Here is a 14,462-nt window from a genome sequence, read left to right as displayed (position 1 = left end):
GAGAGCGAAGGTGCTGGGGGGCAGCCGGGGGCAGGAGGGAGCGGGGCGAGGCCCGGTGGCTGTCGCTGGTATCGCCGGTAACGTGCCCAGAGCTTCAGAATGCCCTGAGGCCGCCCCCTTCCTCGCCCCAGCCCGGTCTCGCCGCGGGCAGGGGGGAGCGAAGCAGTTCAGGGGCTCCTGAGCAGGGCCACCCCGGCCTCCCCAAATTTAGGAGAGTGTTAGAATCATAGAACCATAGAATTGGCTGGGTTGGAAGGGACCTCAGAGATCATCAAGTCCAACCCTTGAACCACCGTTGTGGTTGCTAGACCATGGCACTGAGTGCCACATCCAGTCTCTTTTTAAATATCTCCAGGGATGGAGAATCCACTACTTCCCTGGGCAGCCCATTCCAATGCCTGATCACTCTCTCCATAAAGAAATTCTTTCTAATATCTAACCTAAACTTCCCCTGGCACAACTTAAGACCGTGCCCTCTTGTCTTGTTGAAAGTCGTCTGGCAAAAGAGACCAACGTCCACTCGGTTACACCCTCCTTTCAGGTAGTTGTAGAGAGCGATGAGGTCTCCCCTGAGCCTCCTCTTCTCCAGGCTGAACAACCCCAGATCTCTCAGCCTCTCCTCATAGGATCTGTGCTCGAGTCCCTTCACCAGCCTGGTTGCCCTCCTTTGGACCTGCTCCAGGACCTTGATATCCTTCCTGAACTGAGGGGCCCAGAACTGGACACAGTACTCGAGGTGTGGCCTCACCAGGGCTGAGTACAGGGGCAGAATCACTTCCTTGGACCTGCTGGCCACACTGTTCCTGATACAGACCAGGATGCCATTGGCCTTCTTGGCCACCTGGGCACACTGCTGGCTCATGTTCAGCTTCCTGTCGATCCAGACTCCCAGGTCCCTTTCTGCCTGGCTGCTCTCCAGCCACTCTGTCCCCAGCCTGTGTTGCTGCCTTTGCGCTTAAATGCGGTGTATTTTGTCACAACAACATCAAAATACTCATTAAAAAGGGTGGCAGCGTCGCAGAATGCATCGTGGGTACATGCGAGTCTGGTTCTGTCGGGTGAAATGGGGCCTCCTGTATGAGAGCAGGTAGCAGGACCCGGGCGCTCCCTGAGCTACTTGGTATTCATGTCATTATCTGAAGTCCTTTTGAGGAACAGAAGAATCCAGGAGCCTGGAAAAAAAATCGCTATTTACATAGCACTGAATTTTGAAGAGTAGTTGCGCTCTTCAGTTAATGAGAATAACCACTGATTACCCCACCTGAACGTGCACTGCATGGTCCCATCGTTCAGGGACAAGGTCGTGTGGTTAAACCTAGAGAGTGATTTGTTTAAATACACGAAAAGCATTTTCTGCTCTGTGGATATAGCATTGTGACAAGAGGTCACCACAGCTGGATTTGCTTTTGTAAAAATGAGGCAGCGGGGGAAAACATGAGTGCAAGGGAAGAGAGGGAGAGGAGTGTTAGCAGACCAAAACTGCTGTGAAAAAAAGAAAAATATTTATATCTAGTTTTCATGTCTATATAATGCTGCAGTATTTCTAGAATGCACATAATGGTAGAAAAGGAAAAATACTCAGTACAGGTAGAGGGTATAGATGGGTAGAGAGAGGAAGGTACAGGTGGCATCCACAGAGTGCCCAAAACTTAGGAACAGTAGGGATATAAGCAATCCTTCAGCATGAAAGAGTACATTGTATACATTTCACATGTGCTGCTAATTCTGCAAGGTATCTATCTGTACTTAAACAGGACTACAGTGCAGGTTCTAGAACAGTACAAATGTCTCAAGTTATTTGTTTTGCTAGAGTAAAAAGTACACGCAGTTTTAAAAGCTTGCAAATATTTGCTCTCCCACAACGCAAGCAAAAAGAAAAGGCAAATAGGTTAAAATGTATCCTTTCAAGTGCAGTAACAGTTTGAGTTCAGACAAATGTCAAAATACAAGTTAACAAAATAGTTTCAGGTATTTTAATGTTACCCGATTATGGTTTGCTTCTACCGACAGTAATTCCAAGCAACACTGATTCATCTCACTTCACCAAGATTTTCCCTTGCATATGCACCTGTTATGATCCGAGCTATTATTTTATGTTTTGATTGTGAGGAAAAATCAGCCACTACTCATAGACATCACACGAATTTACAAAAATACCAGGCTTTATAATTTACACAGATTACAAAGATTTATTTCAGGGAAAGGAGACAGTAACACCACCTTTAAAAGCAAAAAGCAAGTTCACAGGAGGAGAGATTTTACAGAAATTAGTCACTCTGGGGAGAGAGTTGTTAAGAAAAGGAAAGAAAAACCAAGCGAGCAGTTCAGTTTTATCACTGTGAGCCGGCCCTGCTCTCTGGCTGGAGGTGGGGATGGGGGTGTAGGAGCCGCCGTTCCTGCTTGGCTGCTCCCTCCGCTTTTTTCCTGCTGGTCCCGTCCCGCAACTGAAGTGGCGAGAGAACGGGGGGGGGGAGAGAGAGAGACAGCGTCTTCTCCTTTTCTCTTTGAGTTTTATACAGCAAAAAGGGGTTCTGTCTCTTCATAAATCACTGGCACACAGACTTGCCAAAGATGACACACAGATTCTGCCATCCCAAGAACTTCTAATTATTGTAATCTTTCAGCCCTTGTTACTTTGCTACATTTATTATCTTTGTCTTAATAGCGTACCAGGAGGCGCCGTGATTAACATTGTTATCTTTAGGTGCCTGGCAGGCATGATAGGAAACAGAAGGTAGTTAAGTTTGGGGTAAAAACGTGTTAATTGAGAATATGTTTGGTATATTTTTGAAAGAGCAGAAAAAACGCTGAATCGAGAGACGTATTTCGTATTTTCAAAGTGTTTACATCAGCATCGCAGTGAGAATTAGCTAAAAACACAGGCAAGGTTCCAGCCAATCTCACTGCGGAGCAATTGTAGCCTTATCGGTGGAAGTGTTCCCAGACGGGGTTTGATCTCCTGAATTACAGGAAGCTTGCTGAGCATCCGTTTCTAGGGGGTGTCACTCTGCATCCAAGCAAGACAATAAAAGAGAAAGAAAACATTTTAACAGAAGTCGCATTTCCTTAAACAGGAGTTGGGAAAAACTTACTGCTTCTGTATCCCTCTGTAGCCTGACACATTTATCAGGAGCAATTTACAAATACTGGGGAAAAAGAGAAATTAATTAGTTTTGAACTATACCAAGGAAAATAGTGAGGTATTTTTAAGGAAAGCAATCAGAACTACTTACGATGGAAAAAAGGGAAACTTCTTAAAGAAGTCAAAACTTGCTTCTAGGAACTGAAATGAAGTTGCAGTTTGATCTGCTCCCATTAGATCACATGCCATCCTTTCTTAAGAATAAAATATTACAATTCATAAAACATCCAAATGGAAAAATGGCTGCAAGCTGGCAATTTTAATAGAGGGAAACAAGACTTCTTTCAGAACAGGGATATTTTTTATTGTCAAGGCCATAAAGTTCAGTGCTGGACATGAACACAGGGTACAAATACAGAGATTTTGTAGACTGTAATTGTCCAAATGCTTGAAATCCCACCATAGTTTTGAGATTAGTAAACTAGATACTGGAAAGCTTCTACAGTTTCACATAACCCAAGTTTTTTCACTGCCACAAGTATTTTTGTCTTGAACACTAGTCCACCCTACTATGCAATACAAACTTTTGGTTACATTTGTTAGGCACAGCTTTATCTGCCCTGCAAAAATGTAGAGATCAGCAAAGAGTACACAGATACTGCCCACAGTTATCTTGATCAAGGATATCCAGCTTGTGTATCAAGATGAAAAAACAAAACAAAACAAAAAACTTTCACTGATTTATTCAGGTTTGAAAACTTAGATTTCTGAAACCTTTACGTTTCTTGGACATTTCCCTTTCTTGATATGTGCAGGCTTTTTATAAGAGGAAGAGTGAAAGATAAAAATTGTTATATATATCTAATGTCTGAAGACAGGCTGTAATTGAACGTAGATGCTGCAGGATCACTGATATAGGGCAGCATGACTTGGTAATTTTCAGATAAATGTCAGCTACCATCTGCAAAAACCCAGTCACACAAGTAAAACCATAAAGCAGATTGTTCACATATACCTACAACAGTAGGTTCACACAGATAAGGCCAGAAAGACTGCACAGAGAGAACTAGGTGATAATCATCTAGTAACTTCAGTTCTGTCTGAAGTATACCTGCTCTTCTTCAGGGACCTCAAGCAATCCCTTTCACTGATAGTTATGATTTTTAAGTAATTCTCAATTTACTCCTAATTCTTGCATTTACTCCTGTCTTGCAGTTGACTGGCTTCAACTTCTACTAATCTGAATTTCTCAAGAGATAAAAATGTTCCTTGGAATAGTATTTTCTCCTTTGGCATGTTTAGAGCAAGTCCCTTTTGCTTTCCACTGACAGGTTAGAGCAACAACTGTATGACCAGAAGTGCCTGCTTAGCAGTGTTGAGGTCCATGACAGATCCAGGAGTGACCAAGTAGTTTACTGCAGTGCTTGTAATCTGTTGCCCAGATGGACTTCCTAGCATGTGAAGGTGGATGCCTTCTCCTGGGGCTTCATGCTCAGCATGCTCCTCCACTGCCATGAACTGCACTAATCCTATTTGAACCCCAAAAGGCAGTCAGAAGGGAGTATTCATAGCTACCTTCTCTCTCCAGGTTATGGAAAACCCACTCTGCCTCACCTGTGGCACCTTGCTGGGAAACACAGATTGATCCACATACAGCTGCCTGCACCTGGTTTATTTCCTTATTCCAGCCACTGACATGGTTTGCCCCTTCCACACCTGTTTGTTGGAAACCTTGTGAGAAAGAATCAGGTGAAGGGCCAGGAGCCAGTTGCTGAGACTGAAACTCAGACCAGTGTCAAAGGGAGCCTGGCACTGTGTCTCAGTGTCCTGCAGGTTGAAGACCTATCAAGGGTGCAGACTGAATTTTCCAAAGAAAACAGTCTTATTGCACTTCACAGGCACCAGTCCATCCTTAAACTTGGATTAAGCCTCTCCTGGCACTGATGCCCAGAACTCCCACTGAGACAAAAAACCAAGAGAAACCTAGGTGTGCAGTGAGAAACTGAAACAGAGAGAGAGGCACCTGAAGAGAGAAGGAGAACAAGGGATTGCACTGACTGTCATCTTATTTCAGGTGGATGAAAACACTGAGACACCTTCCAGGTAGATGAGATGGAAGGCTTTCCAATGAAGAGGTGCCAGGTTTTCATATTCTCTCAGTATTTCCATGGTGGCTTATTAACTTCATCCACTAAAACTCTTGGAACAAAGTTGTTGATAAAACTGGAATGTCAACTTTATAAATGTGAAAGTGGGTTTGTAGCCATCAGCTTCGCAATGTGATGATAAAGACTCAAAAATCAAAAGGAATATAACAACTGCCAGAGCGAGGTAGATTAAAGTGTTCCCAGCACTGAAGAACAGTGGTACTACCATCACTGTTCTCATCTGGAAATATCTGTCCTGATGTCTTGCCTTAATTTAAAGGCAAAAATTAAGAATTGTCTTTTGCAGAAAGTATTATCAGTAGCAATAATATGAAATAACCTTAGTCCAGACTTCATTTACTATCAAAATGCCTTTGTAAACAGTAGAGTAACACAGCAACATTGGGGTTTTTTTCCCAAATTAAAATATCCTTCAGAGCAGGCAAATTGCAGTTGTAGAAAACTGTACAAAGAAACTAAAAACACTTCTAACAATTTTAGCAAGTAAAAAAACCAAAAACAAGTGAACATAAGTGAGAACAAGGATACAAAGAGAAAATTTACTGGCTTATAAAAACATTTCCATATACAAACATATCCCCAAGATACAATACAAAAATGTAAATTGAATTTTTGCAGTTATACTCTGGAAAGCATGTCTATTAAAACACTTTACCTGGCCTTATAAAGGACACTAATAATTCATACTCAGAATGAGAATTAATTTTGCTGTACTTACTTTCTGAATGCCATGTTCCCAAACAGGTGCTCCCTAAGCAAAAAGTCCTCTTACTTTCTGATGAAGATTAAAGTGTGTTGCCTTCAAACCCATAGATTCCTACTAAGATGATGCAAAGCAAGTATGCAGAGCATACTGTGCCCTTGCAACACTAATGGAACACTAACATGAGTCTAATTCTGTATCTCTGTTTCTTTACGGACGTGTTTAAATTTGTTGCAACACCTCTGAAGAGGGGAATGAAAAAAAAATGAGCAAAAACCAAATTACAAAACTCCAACACAGCCTTCCTCCCACCCCCAATACACTATGACTGCTCAAATAGGAAGCTACTTTGCATCTCTTGTTGGGTAAAATTCTATATTTCATATTTTCTGACATATGATAAAGCATTTGGAAATACAATACAAAAAAAGACTTATTAAGCTAATTTTCAACTCAGCAAAAATATTAAATATAATTAAGCACTCCACCAAACAAACCCCAAACAGAACAGCTCAAATCCTTCTGGTATCATTAAGATGCCACTTACAAATAAAATCTGAAATTGTTAACAGCATTTCTCTGCAAACTTTTCACATAGTATTTTTGACTGCTTTCTCTAGTGGGCTTTGCAAGTTTGCAAATACAGTATTTTCAAATCAAGTATCCCTACTTAAAAGGCCAAGATGTGTACTGTATAGTAAAAGCAGATTTGCTAGCATAGGTTTTCTAAACTTGTCTGAGAATTTAATTTTATTGATTTAAAATTGGATTTACAAAGAAAACCTACCAGTTATACAACATCTAAGTAAGTGTCAAAGTGATTAAGCGATCCCCATAAGTATACTGTTCTTAGAATGAATAAATAGTTTAAAATATGTGTTGATTTTAAAAATGGAAAATAGTACCCACAAAGTGCAGGCATATCTAGGTTTCTACTCTCCAGTTCATAACTTTATCGTAGTCCTGAATTCGTTGTTTTATGTGAGAAAGTTTATTCTTTAGGTATTCACAACGCTCCTTTTTTTCCAGAAATGCAGGATCCTGTCAAGAATGCAAAAACCTTTATATTAATATAATACACTTTCAGACTCTTCCAAGAATAGTCTACTACCAGTTATGTTCTTGATTAAGGACAGTAAATAAATATTCTTCAAAATCACATTCTCTTTTTCCTGGCCACAGTTTCTTATTTCCTGCTCCCCCCTCCTTCATAAAAAGCTGGAAAAGGAGATTCTGCTTTTACATGCTGTAGTTACTTAGTAAACAAAGCAGTTTTAAAACAGAAAATTATTATGCTCCAAAACTTAGATTTTATGGGTGTATTGTGGTAGGTCTAGTAAAGCTCTCCTTCCAAAAAAGCAGTGAAGCTTAACTAACACGGATCCAAAACTCAAATTCCATAGGGGAAAAAGGTATTTGTAATGTATTATGTTTTTAATGGGACACAGGTACACATTTACTGATGACATAGAGACTTAGTGTTACATCTTGGATTACTTTTTGAGAGACTGTTTAAGTTCAATGCCACATAGGAAACACAAAACTTATTTTCTAGGGTAAAACTATGTTTTCTTTTGTTAACTTATCTAATGCCTTTCTCAGTCAGCAAATATAAATAAAATAAATCCCAGAAAAGAAACAGTGTCTGAATGCAGAACTCTAACAGATGAGACAGACCTTTAGAAGATGAAGGCTGGGGGGCTTAGCTGTTGGGATGTTAATTTTTTCCCTACATCTGGCTAATCCTTATTCTCAAAATAGATTGCTGGAGTGGAGTGGATTGTGTCCTAACTTTACCCAAGTGTAAAAGACAAAATACACAAAGATACCCTGAAGGATACCTAGGGCTACCTAATTGTACCTAACATTGGACATGTTGGCTATTTACACTCTCTTTGCTATTCATTAGCAATGTAAAGCGAAAATACTCACATTTTTCTTTTTTTTGTATTCTTGCAGAACTTTTGATATCCTCTCCTGCTCCTAAGGAGAGACATCATACATCTTTAAACTCTTTCAGTGTGCTCCATTATCTTTATGTAAATTTTACAGAGTACTCATAAGAGGAAAAATTTGATCTGTCCAGTCTAGCTATAACATTTTAGTTGTGAATCTTGTACTTGAGAAATAATGAAAGTACATTAAGTGTAACTCATTCAAACTTGATAACTGATAGCATGAAAAAACCACAAAACTAAGTTACCAGAAAAACATGTATATGTCATTGCAACTTGGTATCCTTGACCAGCAGTCAAATATGAAATAACATATTTGGAGAAACTCTCTCCCAACAAGTCATCACCAGCATTACAAGACATTGTGCCCTTGCTAAAGCCAGGCAGAAGTTGCCAAATCCCACACCTGTTTTCATGAGCCCAGTACTTACATATATGTTTTCAGGGTGGTAAGGAAGCTGTCTCATCAACATGTCCAGCTCATCAAACTTTTTTAACACGGCATGAACTTCCAGAGACAGTTCTTTATACTCAGCAAACTGATCGTTGAATACCGCTTTGTACCGGTCTCGCATTTCATTTGTTTGAATTGCTGGGTATTTCCTTAAGCAAACAAAGAAAAAAACACAAAACCAGTGTTTTCAAGGACTAGTTTTAGACACAGGACTTAACAAATGCATGGACGCTTCAACTTGATAGTTTATTTCAGTACTGTTTGCCAAACTCATAACCTGCATGTAAGTAAAGCACTGAAATCACAGAATGAGAGAGTAACTGCCCGAGGCTGGAAGGGATTTTTGGAGGTCATCTGGTCCAAGCCCCCTTCTCAAAGAAGGGCCACCTAGACCAGGTAGTCCAGGACTGTGTCCAGATGGCTTCTGAATAACTCCAAGAATGGAGACTCCATAACCTCTGAGCAACCTGTGCTAACCCTCATAGTGAACAAGATTTTCTGAATATTCAGGTGGAATTTTCTGTGTTTCAGTTTGTACCCTATTTTATGGCAAACAGTGTAAAAAATAATTTATGATCTCATACTTCAGCATGGAAAGGCCTACTCTTTAAAAGAGACAGTGTTACAGATTTAGCACACAGAAAGTACAGGAGTAGTTGAGTTTCAGGGTATAAAAAGACAAGTAATGTCCTATATATTTTTTTTTCTAAATTGCCAGTGTAGTGGTCTTCTGTTCCTTTAACAGTTACTGTGCTTGGTAGATTATAACATTCTGTTTTAACATTTGAGGTTTGAGCACCTTTTTTTTTTAGATTTAAGCTTCTTTAATTGATATTACTGATTCAATACCATTGATACCAACCTCCATCTTCTCAATTTTTAACATTAACTTAACAAAGCATTATGAATTTCCATAACACATGCATGCTACAGAAAACACGATCATAAATATGAGAAATACTGATTCAAAAACATAATTCAAGGATTCTCCATTGCAGTTCTGGGCCCTTCAGTTCAGGAAGGATATCGAGGTCCTGGAGCAGGTCCAAAGGAGGGCAACTAGGCTGGTGAAGGGACTCGAGCACAGATCCTATGAGGAGAGGCTGAGGGAGCTGGGGGTGTTCAGCCTGGAGAAGAGGAGGCTCAGGGGAGACCTCATCACTCTCTACAGCTCCCTGAAAGGAGGTTGGAGCCAGGTGAGGGTTGGCCTGTTTTCCCAGGCAACTCTCAGCAAAACAAGAGGGCATGGTCTTAAGTTGTGCCAGGGGAGGTTTAGGTTGTATATTAGAAAGAATTTCTTTATGGAGAGGGTGATCAGACATTGGAATGGGCTGCCCAGGGAAGTGGTGGATTCTCCATCCCTGGAGATATTTAAAAAGAGACTGGATGTGGCACTCAGTGCCATGGTCTAGTAACTGCAGCAGTAGTGGTTCAAGGGTTGGACTTGATGATCTCTGAGGTCCATTCCAACCCAGCCAATTCTATGATTCTATGATTTATTCACCAAAGTCAAGTCACTTACGCTAAGTAGTCTGGCATCACTATAGGTTTAGGAATGTGGCCTGCAGGTATATGACCATTAAGAAGTTCCGGTTTTCTTTCCACTGATTTAACCTGCCTGTAAGTGACCTCTTCTCTTGATCTGTCTTCACTTTCATACTGTTTCAAAACAACAAAGAAAATACTTCTCAGTGAAGTCAGCTTTTCTTCAAATGCAATATACATAGACTACAAAATACCCCATTCATTTGAAGACAGAGATACAAGTATTGAACAGCAGTAGTAGCAAATGATACATATTTCTTACAACCCCCATTGTTCCTAGAAAATTAGTAGAGTTAGTGTTTCTCACACCATACCCATCTTCAGTTTGTCCTAAAAATGACACTAATGACAGACACTTCTTGGGACTTGGAAAGATTTGTGTTTTATGTCTTCAACAATTTAAGGAAGTGTTGTTGAATATTAATCTATTTTGTGAATAAACAGGAATCCCTCAGTTCTCTGGAGTTCCCTTTGCCATTGTTTCCTACTGCATAGCTTATCCCTTAATCCAGCTATTAAAATGTGGAGTCTTGTTGGAACACATAAAAATGGATTATGACCTAATACTGAAGCAATAGAGGAAACAGTGGTAGGAAATTCACAGTATTTAACAGGAGAAATACAAGACTGAAATAAATAAACCATAAATTCTCCAGGAATCTTCAACATTTGCTGTTAAATTCCTATACAATCTTTGCAGCATACACAGCCACATCTTTGTGCTGCAGGAGCAGTAAAATTGCTGATACTTCAAAACTGGAAAGGAGGTCTCTGGAGCAGTCTGAGAGACACAGGAACAAGCTCAACTTAAGAGAGCACCTATCACTGTGCTTCCACTGGCTTTCCTCCAAGTTAAGCAGACAGCCAAGATGGCAGAGCCCTAAAACTTCCAGTGCAACAGATGATGAGCTGTTGCAGCTACCTCTGACAAACCCTGTGATAAACCAGTCACTTCGTGGAAGAAGGCAGGGGCTTCTTCACAAGCTCCTTCCAAATCTTCAAAGTAGGAAAATATTGTCCAGACAACATTAAATAATTAAACCTAATCTCTTCCAAGCCAAGTAAACAAATAGATGGGTCAAGCAAAACAATTAAAAACATTTGGAAGTATCAGTAAACAGAAAAATGCATTCCTATTTCCTACCTTATTCTCTGGCAAAGAGGACTGTGTTTTCATCTATAAAAAAAAAAACAAACCAAAAATAAACAAAGCAGAAAGAACTGTTAAGTTTTACTCTCAGTGAAAACAGTAGGCAAAAGTGCAGACTCTTATCTAATAGTTTTCCAAACTCATGCCATCCAGACATTATACTTATGTTTAGGTATGGAGAAATTCAACAGAAGGAATATTTTCAGATCAGTTCATTTAAAGACTGATTAAGAATGGTGGAACATAAACAACTGGCCAAAATCCAGAACAACATCAGGTTCTCCCAAAACACAAGCTGTAGGAACAGCTTGCAAGAAATACCCTATCCACTTCCCAGTCTCCTTTATTATTTTACATTCCAGCCTGTATAAACTCACCAACACTTTGCAGTCCAGTTGATTGCCTAGAAAACACAGTTCTCAGTGCACCAACACGGAGCTCAACCAGCACCTATTTTGCACAGCACTCTCCAGAGCTAACCTTTATTACATAAGTATTCCCTTTTGAAATATTAAGTAACTATTAAAGTTCTTTTATTACAGAAACAGGGAAGAGCAACTGACCATCTGCAGAATTCTGCAATCACCTCATTCTTGCAGGACACATTAAAAGTTGGTTAAAAAACTTTTATCAAAGGGCTGCAATGTAGTTTTCAAAAGCGGGGGAGTCTAAGTTTTAATCAATGCACTAGAATATAAACCAGTGCTAAATGAAAATACTGCAGTCTCTGCAGCCACAAGGCAGAGGAAATGCAGCTTTAAACTCCTTCTCGTCTACTAAAATAATTTAAGTGCTGACCCCTCAAGTTAGGCTTATAGAGACTTCAGATATGTAAATTTTTATGACATTCAATTTTATTTATTTTCGAAGTATTTTTTTGTGGTGTTTTAGCATGAAAGTGTATTCATACAAATGACTTTGCATTCCCTATTTGACAGTGGTTAAGTCTCACTATTAGTTTATCATTAACCAGGCAGGTATGGAATGCTTCTGCAAGGTCAACAGCAATGCGAAACACTTGACGTGAAAAAGATGAAGTTGATTAAAATCTCTCCAATTCTGTTATTACTGTTGCAATTGTAATACCTATTGTAAGGAGAACTGGAAGAAGGTAAATAGGTAGCTTAGACTTTTACTTGCAAAGCAAAAGTAAGTTTTTCATATTATGGTCATTCAAACTAGCATTTAATGTGCCAAACACTGTTTTCAAATAAATGCCAGATGGCTTTAAGCATAACCCAGCTGAACAGCTGCACAGGCACACTGCTCATTTCTTCCTTTGTTTGGAAAATACACACCAGGAAGAAGTTCATCAGCTGATGCAGGAAAAGAGCCTGAGTATCATGAAGTGAAGAGAGACAGCACCTTACCAAAGTGAGCTTAAGTAACTAGAGTAAAAGAGTTTGGATAAGCCATCTTAAAAACAACTTTCGTTTTGTTATCTTAAATACTGCTAAGAGTGGTGAAAGTTCACCCTCAAAGGTTAGGTACTGGGGGGCTGAGAAGCCACCTGATGCAACTCCATCTACAGCACAGAGAGATCTTGTGAGTGCTCTTGACCAGACCATTCCCAGTAGGCACAAAATGGTAACTAATGACTTACCTCCCGTTCCATTAATTCCCTGTGCCTCCTGGCTCCCTCGTGCCTCCATAGCTTTAGCGAAACCACTGCACTAATGAGATAGAGGATCACCGTGACAAACAAGAAGATGATTGCTGCTGTCTGACCTCCCTCTACACGGCAAAAAGATGCATTTATAGGCGTCTTAAATAACTGGTAATAGCAGAGTCCCCCTCGGTTGGTATCGTTCACATAGACGATGGCAGCTGACATGTACAGAAAGAACAAGGCCACGTTAATCCCGAACTCCGTCAGAGGCCACCAGTTGGAATCGAGGAGGATTGTCCTGTAGTACATGGACATGCCCAGCACCAGCAGCACAATGGTGACTATCCACGCCATTCCCGCCACCACCAGGACGAAAGGCGTTTTGGGTCCGCTGTAGGAGTATCCTCCATAGGCGCTGCCCACCCCGTAGCCGTAGGGCTGGGAGTACCCGAACATGTTGTACCACTCGTTGTCCTTGTGCACGTAGGCCGTGACACAGGCAAAGACGGCGGCACCCAGCAGCAGCTCAGCCACGCCGAGGATGCGGAGCAGGCCAGCCCAGGACTTCATGTAGGCGTAGCGCTGCTGGTAGGCCTCCACCCGCTCGCTGTAGGTCTGCCCGGTGGCAGCCTGGTGCCCCAGTGACCCGAAGGGGTCGGCGGGCAGAAAGGCTTCGGCCTCTTTCCGAGAGTTATAGCTCCCACCTGATCCTCCGTAGGGGTCCTTGAAGGAGCCAGGCACCGTCTTGGGCCCGGGCTGCAGAGGGGCCGGCGTGGCCGGCGGCGAGCATTCGACCGCGTCCGAGATGTACCTGATGTCGGAGGCTGTGCTGTCCCAGCTGGAGCCGTTGTTGCGTCTCCCTTTGAAGAAGTTCTTCCACGAGTCCGGGATGAACCGCCGGACCGGCTTGATCTCAGCCGGCCCGCTCGGGCCGGGGCTGTCCTCCCCGGGGCCGAAAGGAGGCTGCAGGGGGAGCGGGGGCGGCGACGGAGAGTCAGCGGCAGCCGGCCCCGTGTCCCGGGGAAGCGGAGAGCCCGTGCCGGCCCCTCGGGGCAGCAGGGACCTGCCGGGCCGCCCGCCCTCTGAGCCGGCACTCCTCGACATGGCCGGCGCTCGGCCCGGCCTCAGGCGCTCCCCGGCGCCGCTCGGCCCCCTCTCATCCACCCCGCGGGAGGAAGCTGTCGAGGAGCCCAAGGAACGGCGGGGCGAAGGGAAAGGGACGATCCCCACCAAGAGTTCGGAAAGACCCCAGCCCGGCAGAACCCACCGCTCCGCTCCCGGCCCCGCTCGCCCGCCCTCGGCACCTGCACCGCCCCGCCCAGGCGGCCTCACCTGGCGGCTGCCTAGCGCCCTTCGCCCAGGGAGGCGGGAGCTCCCGGACGGCGGGTCCCGGCGGGGACGGGGCGGGAGCAGCCGGCGCCTGTACGGGCGCTGCAGCGCTGCTGGGAGATCGGCGGGGGAGCGGAGGCGCGGCCCGGCCCGGCCCCTCCGGCGGTATCGGGAGGCGAGGTGACTGGCGAGAGGAACTGGCTGAGAAACAGCGGGTACAGCGAAACTCTGAAGTACCGGGACCAGGGCTGCCGTCTCAGCGTCTGACACAGAGTTTCTCCTTCGCTTGGCGCAACCGCAGTTTACAGAGAAAAGCAGCGTGACACACCAGTGACTTCTATAGGATGGGAAGGACAGGAGGATACGAGGACCTTTGCTTGACTATTACCTTTTGGTCCCATAAATTACGGAAGTGCCTTCAAAAATGGAGTGTGCAATAATGTGATATCCGATATGTATTAAATTTG

The 14,462-nt window shown here is 42.8% G+C and overlaps 1 protein-coding gene across 2 annotated transcripts; it reads right to left on the bottom strand.

Moving 5' to 3' along the window:
- Window positions 1–3,257: 3,257 nt before the first annotated feature.
- MARVELD2 (MARVEL domain containing 2) lies at window positions 3,258–13,773 on the bottom strand. Of its 2 annotated transcripts, XM_030467816.1 has the most exons (6): window positions 12,661–13,773; window positions 11,052–11,084; window positions 9,885–10,021; window positions 8,340–8,511; window positions 7,886–7,936; window positions 3,258–6,994 (listed from the first exon to the last, which is right to left on the bottom strand). In XM_030467816.1, the coding sequence occupies exons 1-6, from the start codon at window positions 13,768–13,770 to the stop codon at window positions 6,878–6,880; spliced, it is 1,620 nt and encodes a 539-aa protein (XP_030323676.1). In that variant the 5' UTR covers window positions 13,771–13,773; the 3' UTR covers window positions 3,258–6,877. The 2 variants fall into 2 exon arrangements, with proteins under 2 accessions (XP_030323676.1, XP_030323678.1); XM_030467818.1 differs by lacking the exon at window positions 11,052–11,084.
- Between the last annotated feature and the right edge of the window lie 689 nt (window positions 13,774–14,462).

This window comes from Calypte anna, chromosome Z (genome assembly GCF_003957555.1).
Source record: "Calypte anna isolate BGI_N300 chromosome Z, bCalAnn1_v1.p, whole genome shotgun sequence".
NCBI classification, from domain to species: Eukaryota; Metazoa; Chordata; class Aves; order Apodiformes; family Trochilidae; genus Calypte; species Calypte anna.
Note: the sequence above shows the minus strand (reverse complement) of the source record. Positions and strands in the feature narration are given on the sequence as shown.

What these genes read in the sequence shown, in the direction of transcription:
- MARVELD2 (XM_030467816.1), bottom strand. Translation starts at nt 13,770, where the DNA reads ATGTCGAGGAGTGCCGGCTCAGAGGGCGGGCGGCCCGGCAGGTCCCTG. An exon ending in CCTCTTTGCCAGAGAATAAG is followed by an intron (nt 10,022 to 11,051) that starts GTAGGAAATAGG and finishes GTTTTGAAACAG; the next exon opens with TATGAAAGTGAAGACAGATC. An exon ending in ACCACCCTGAAAACATATAT is followed by an intron (nt 7,937 to 8,339) that starts GTAAGTACTGGG and finishes GTCTCTCCTTAG; the next exon opens with GAGCAGGAGAGGATATCAAA.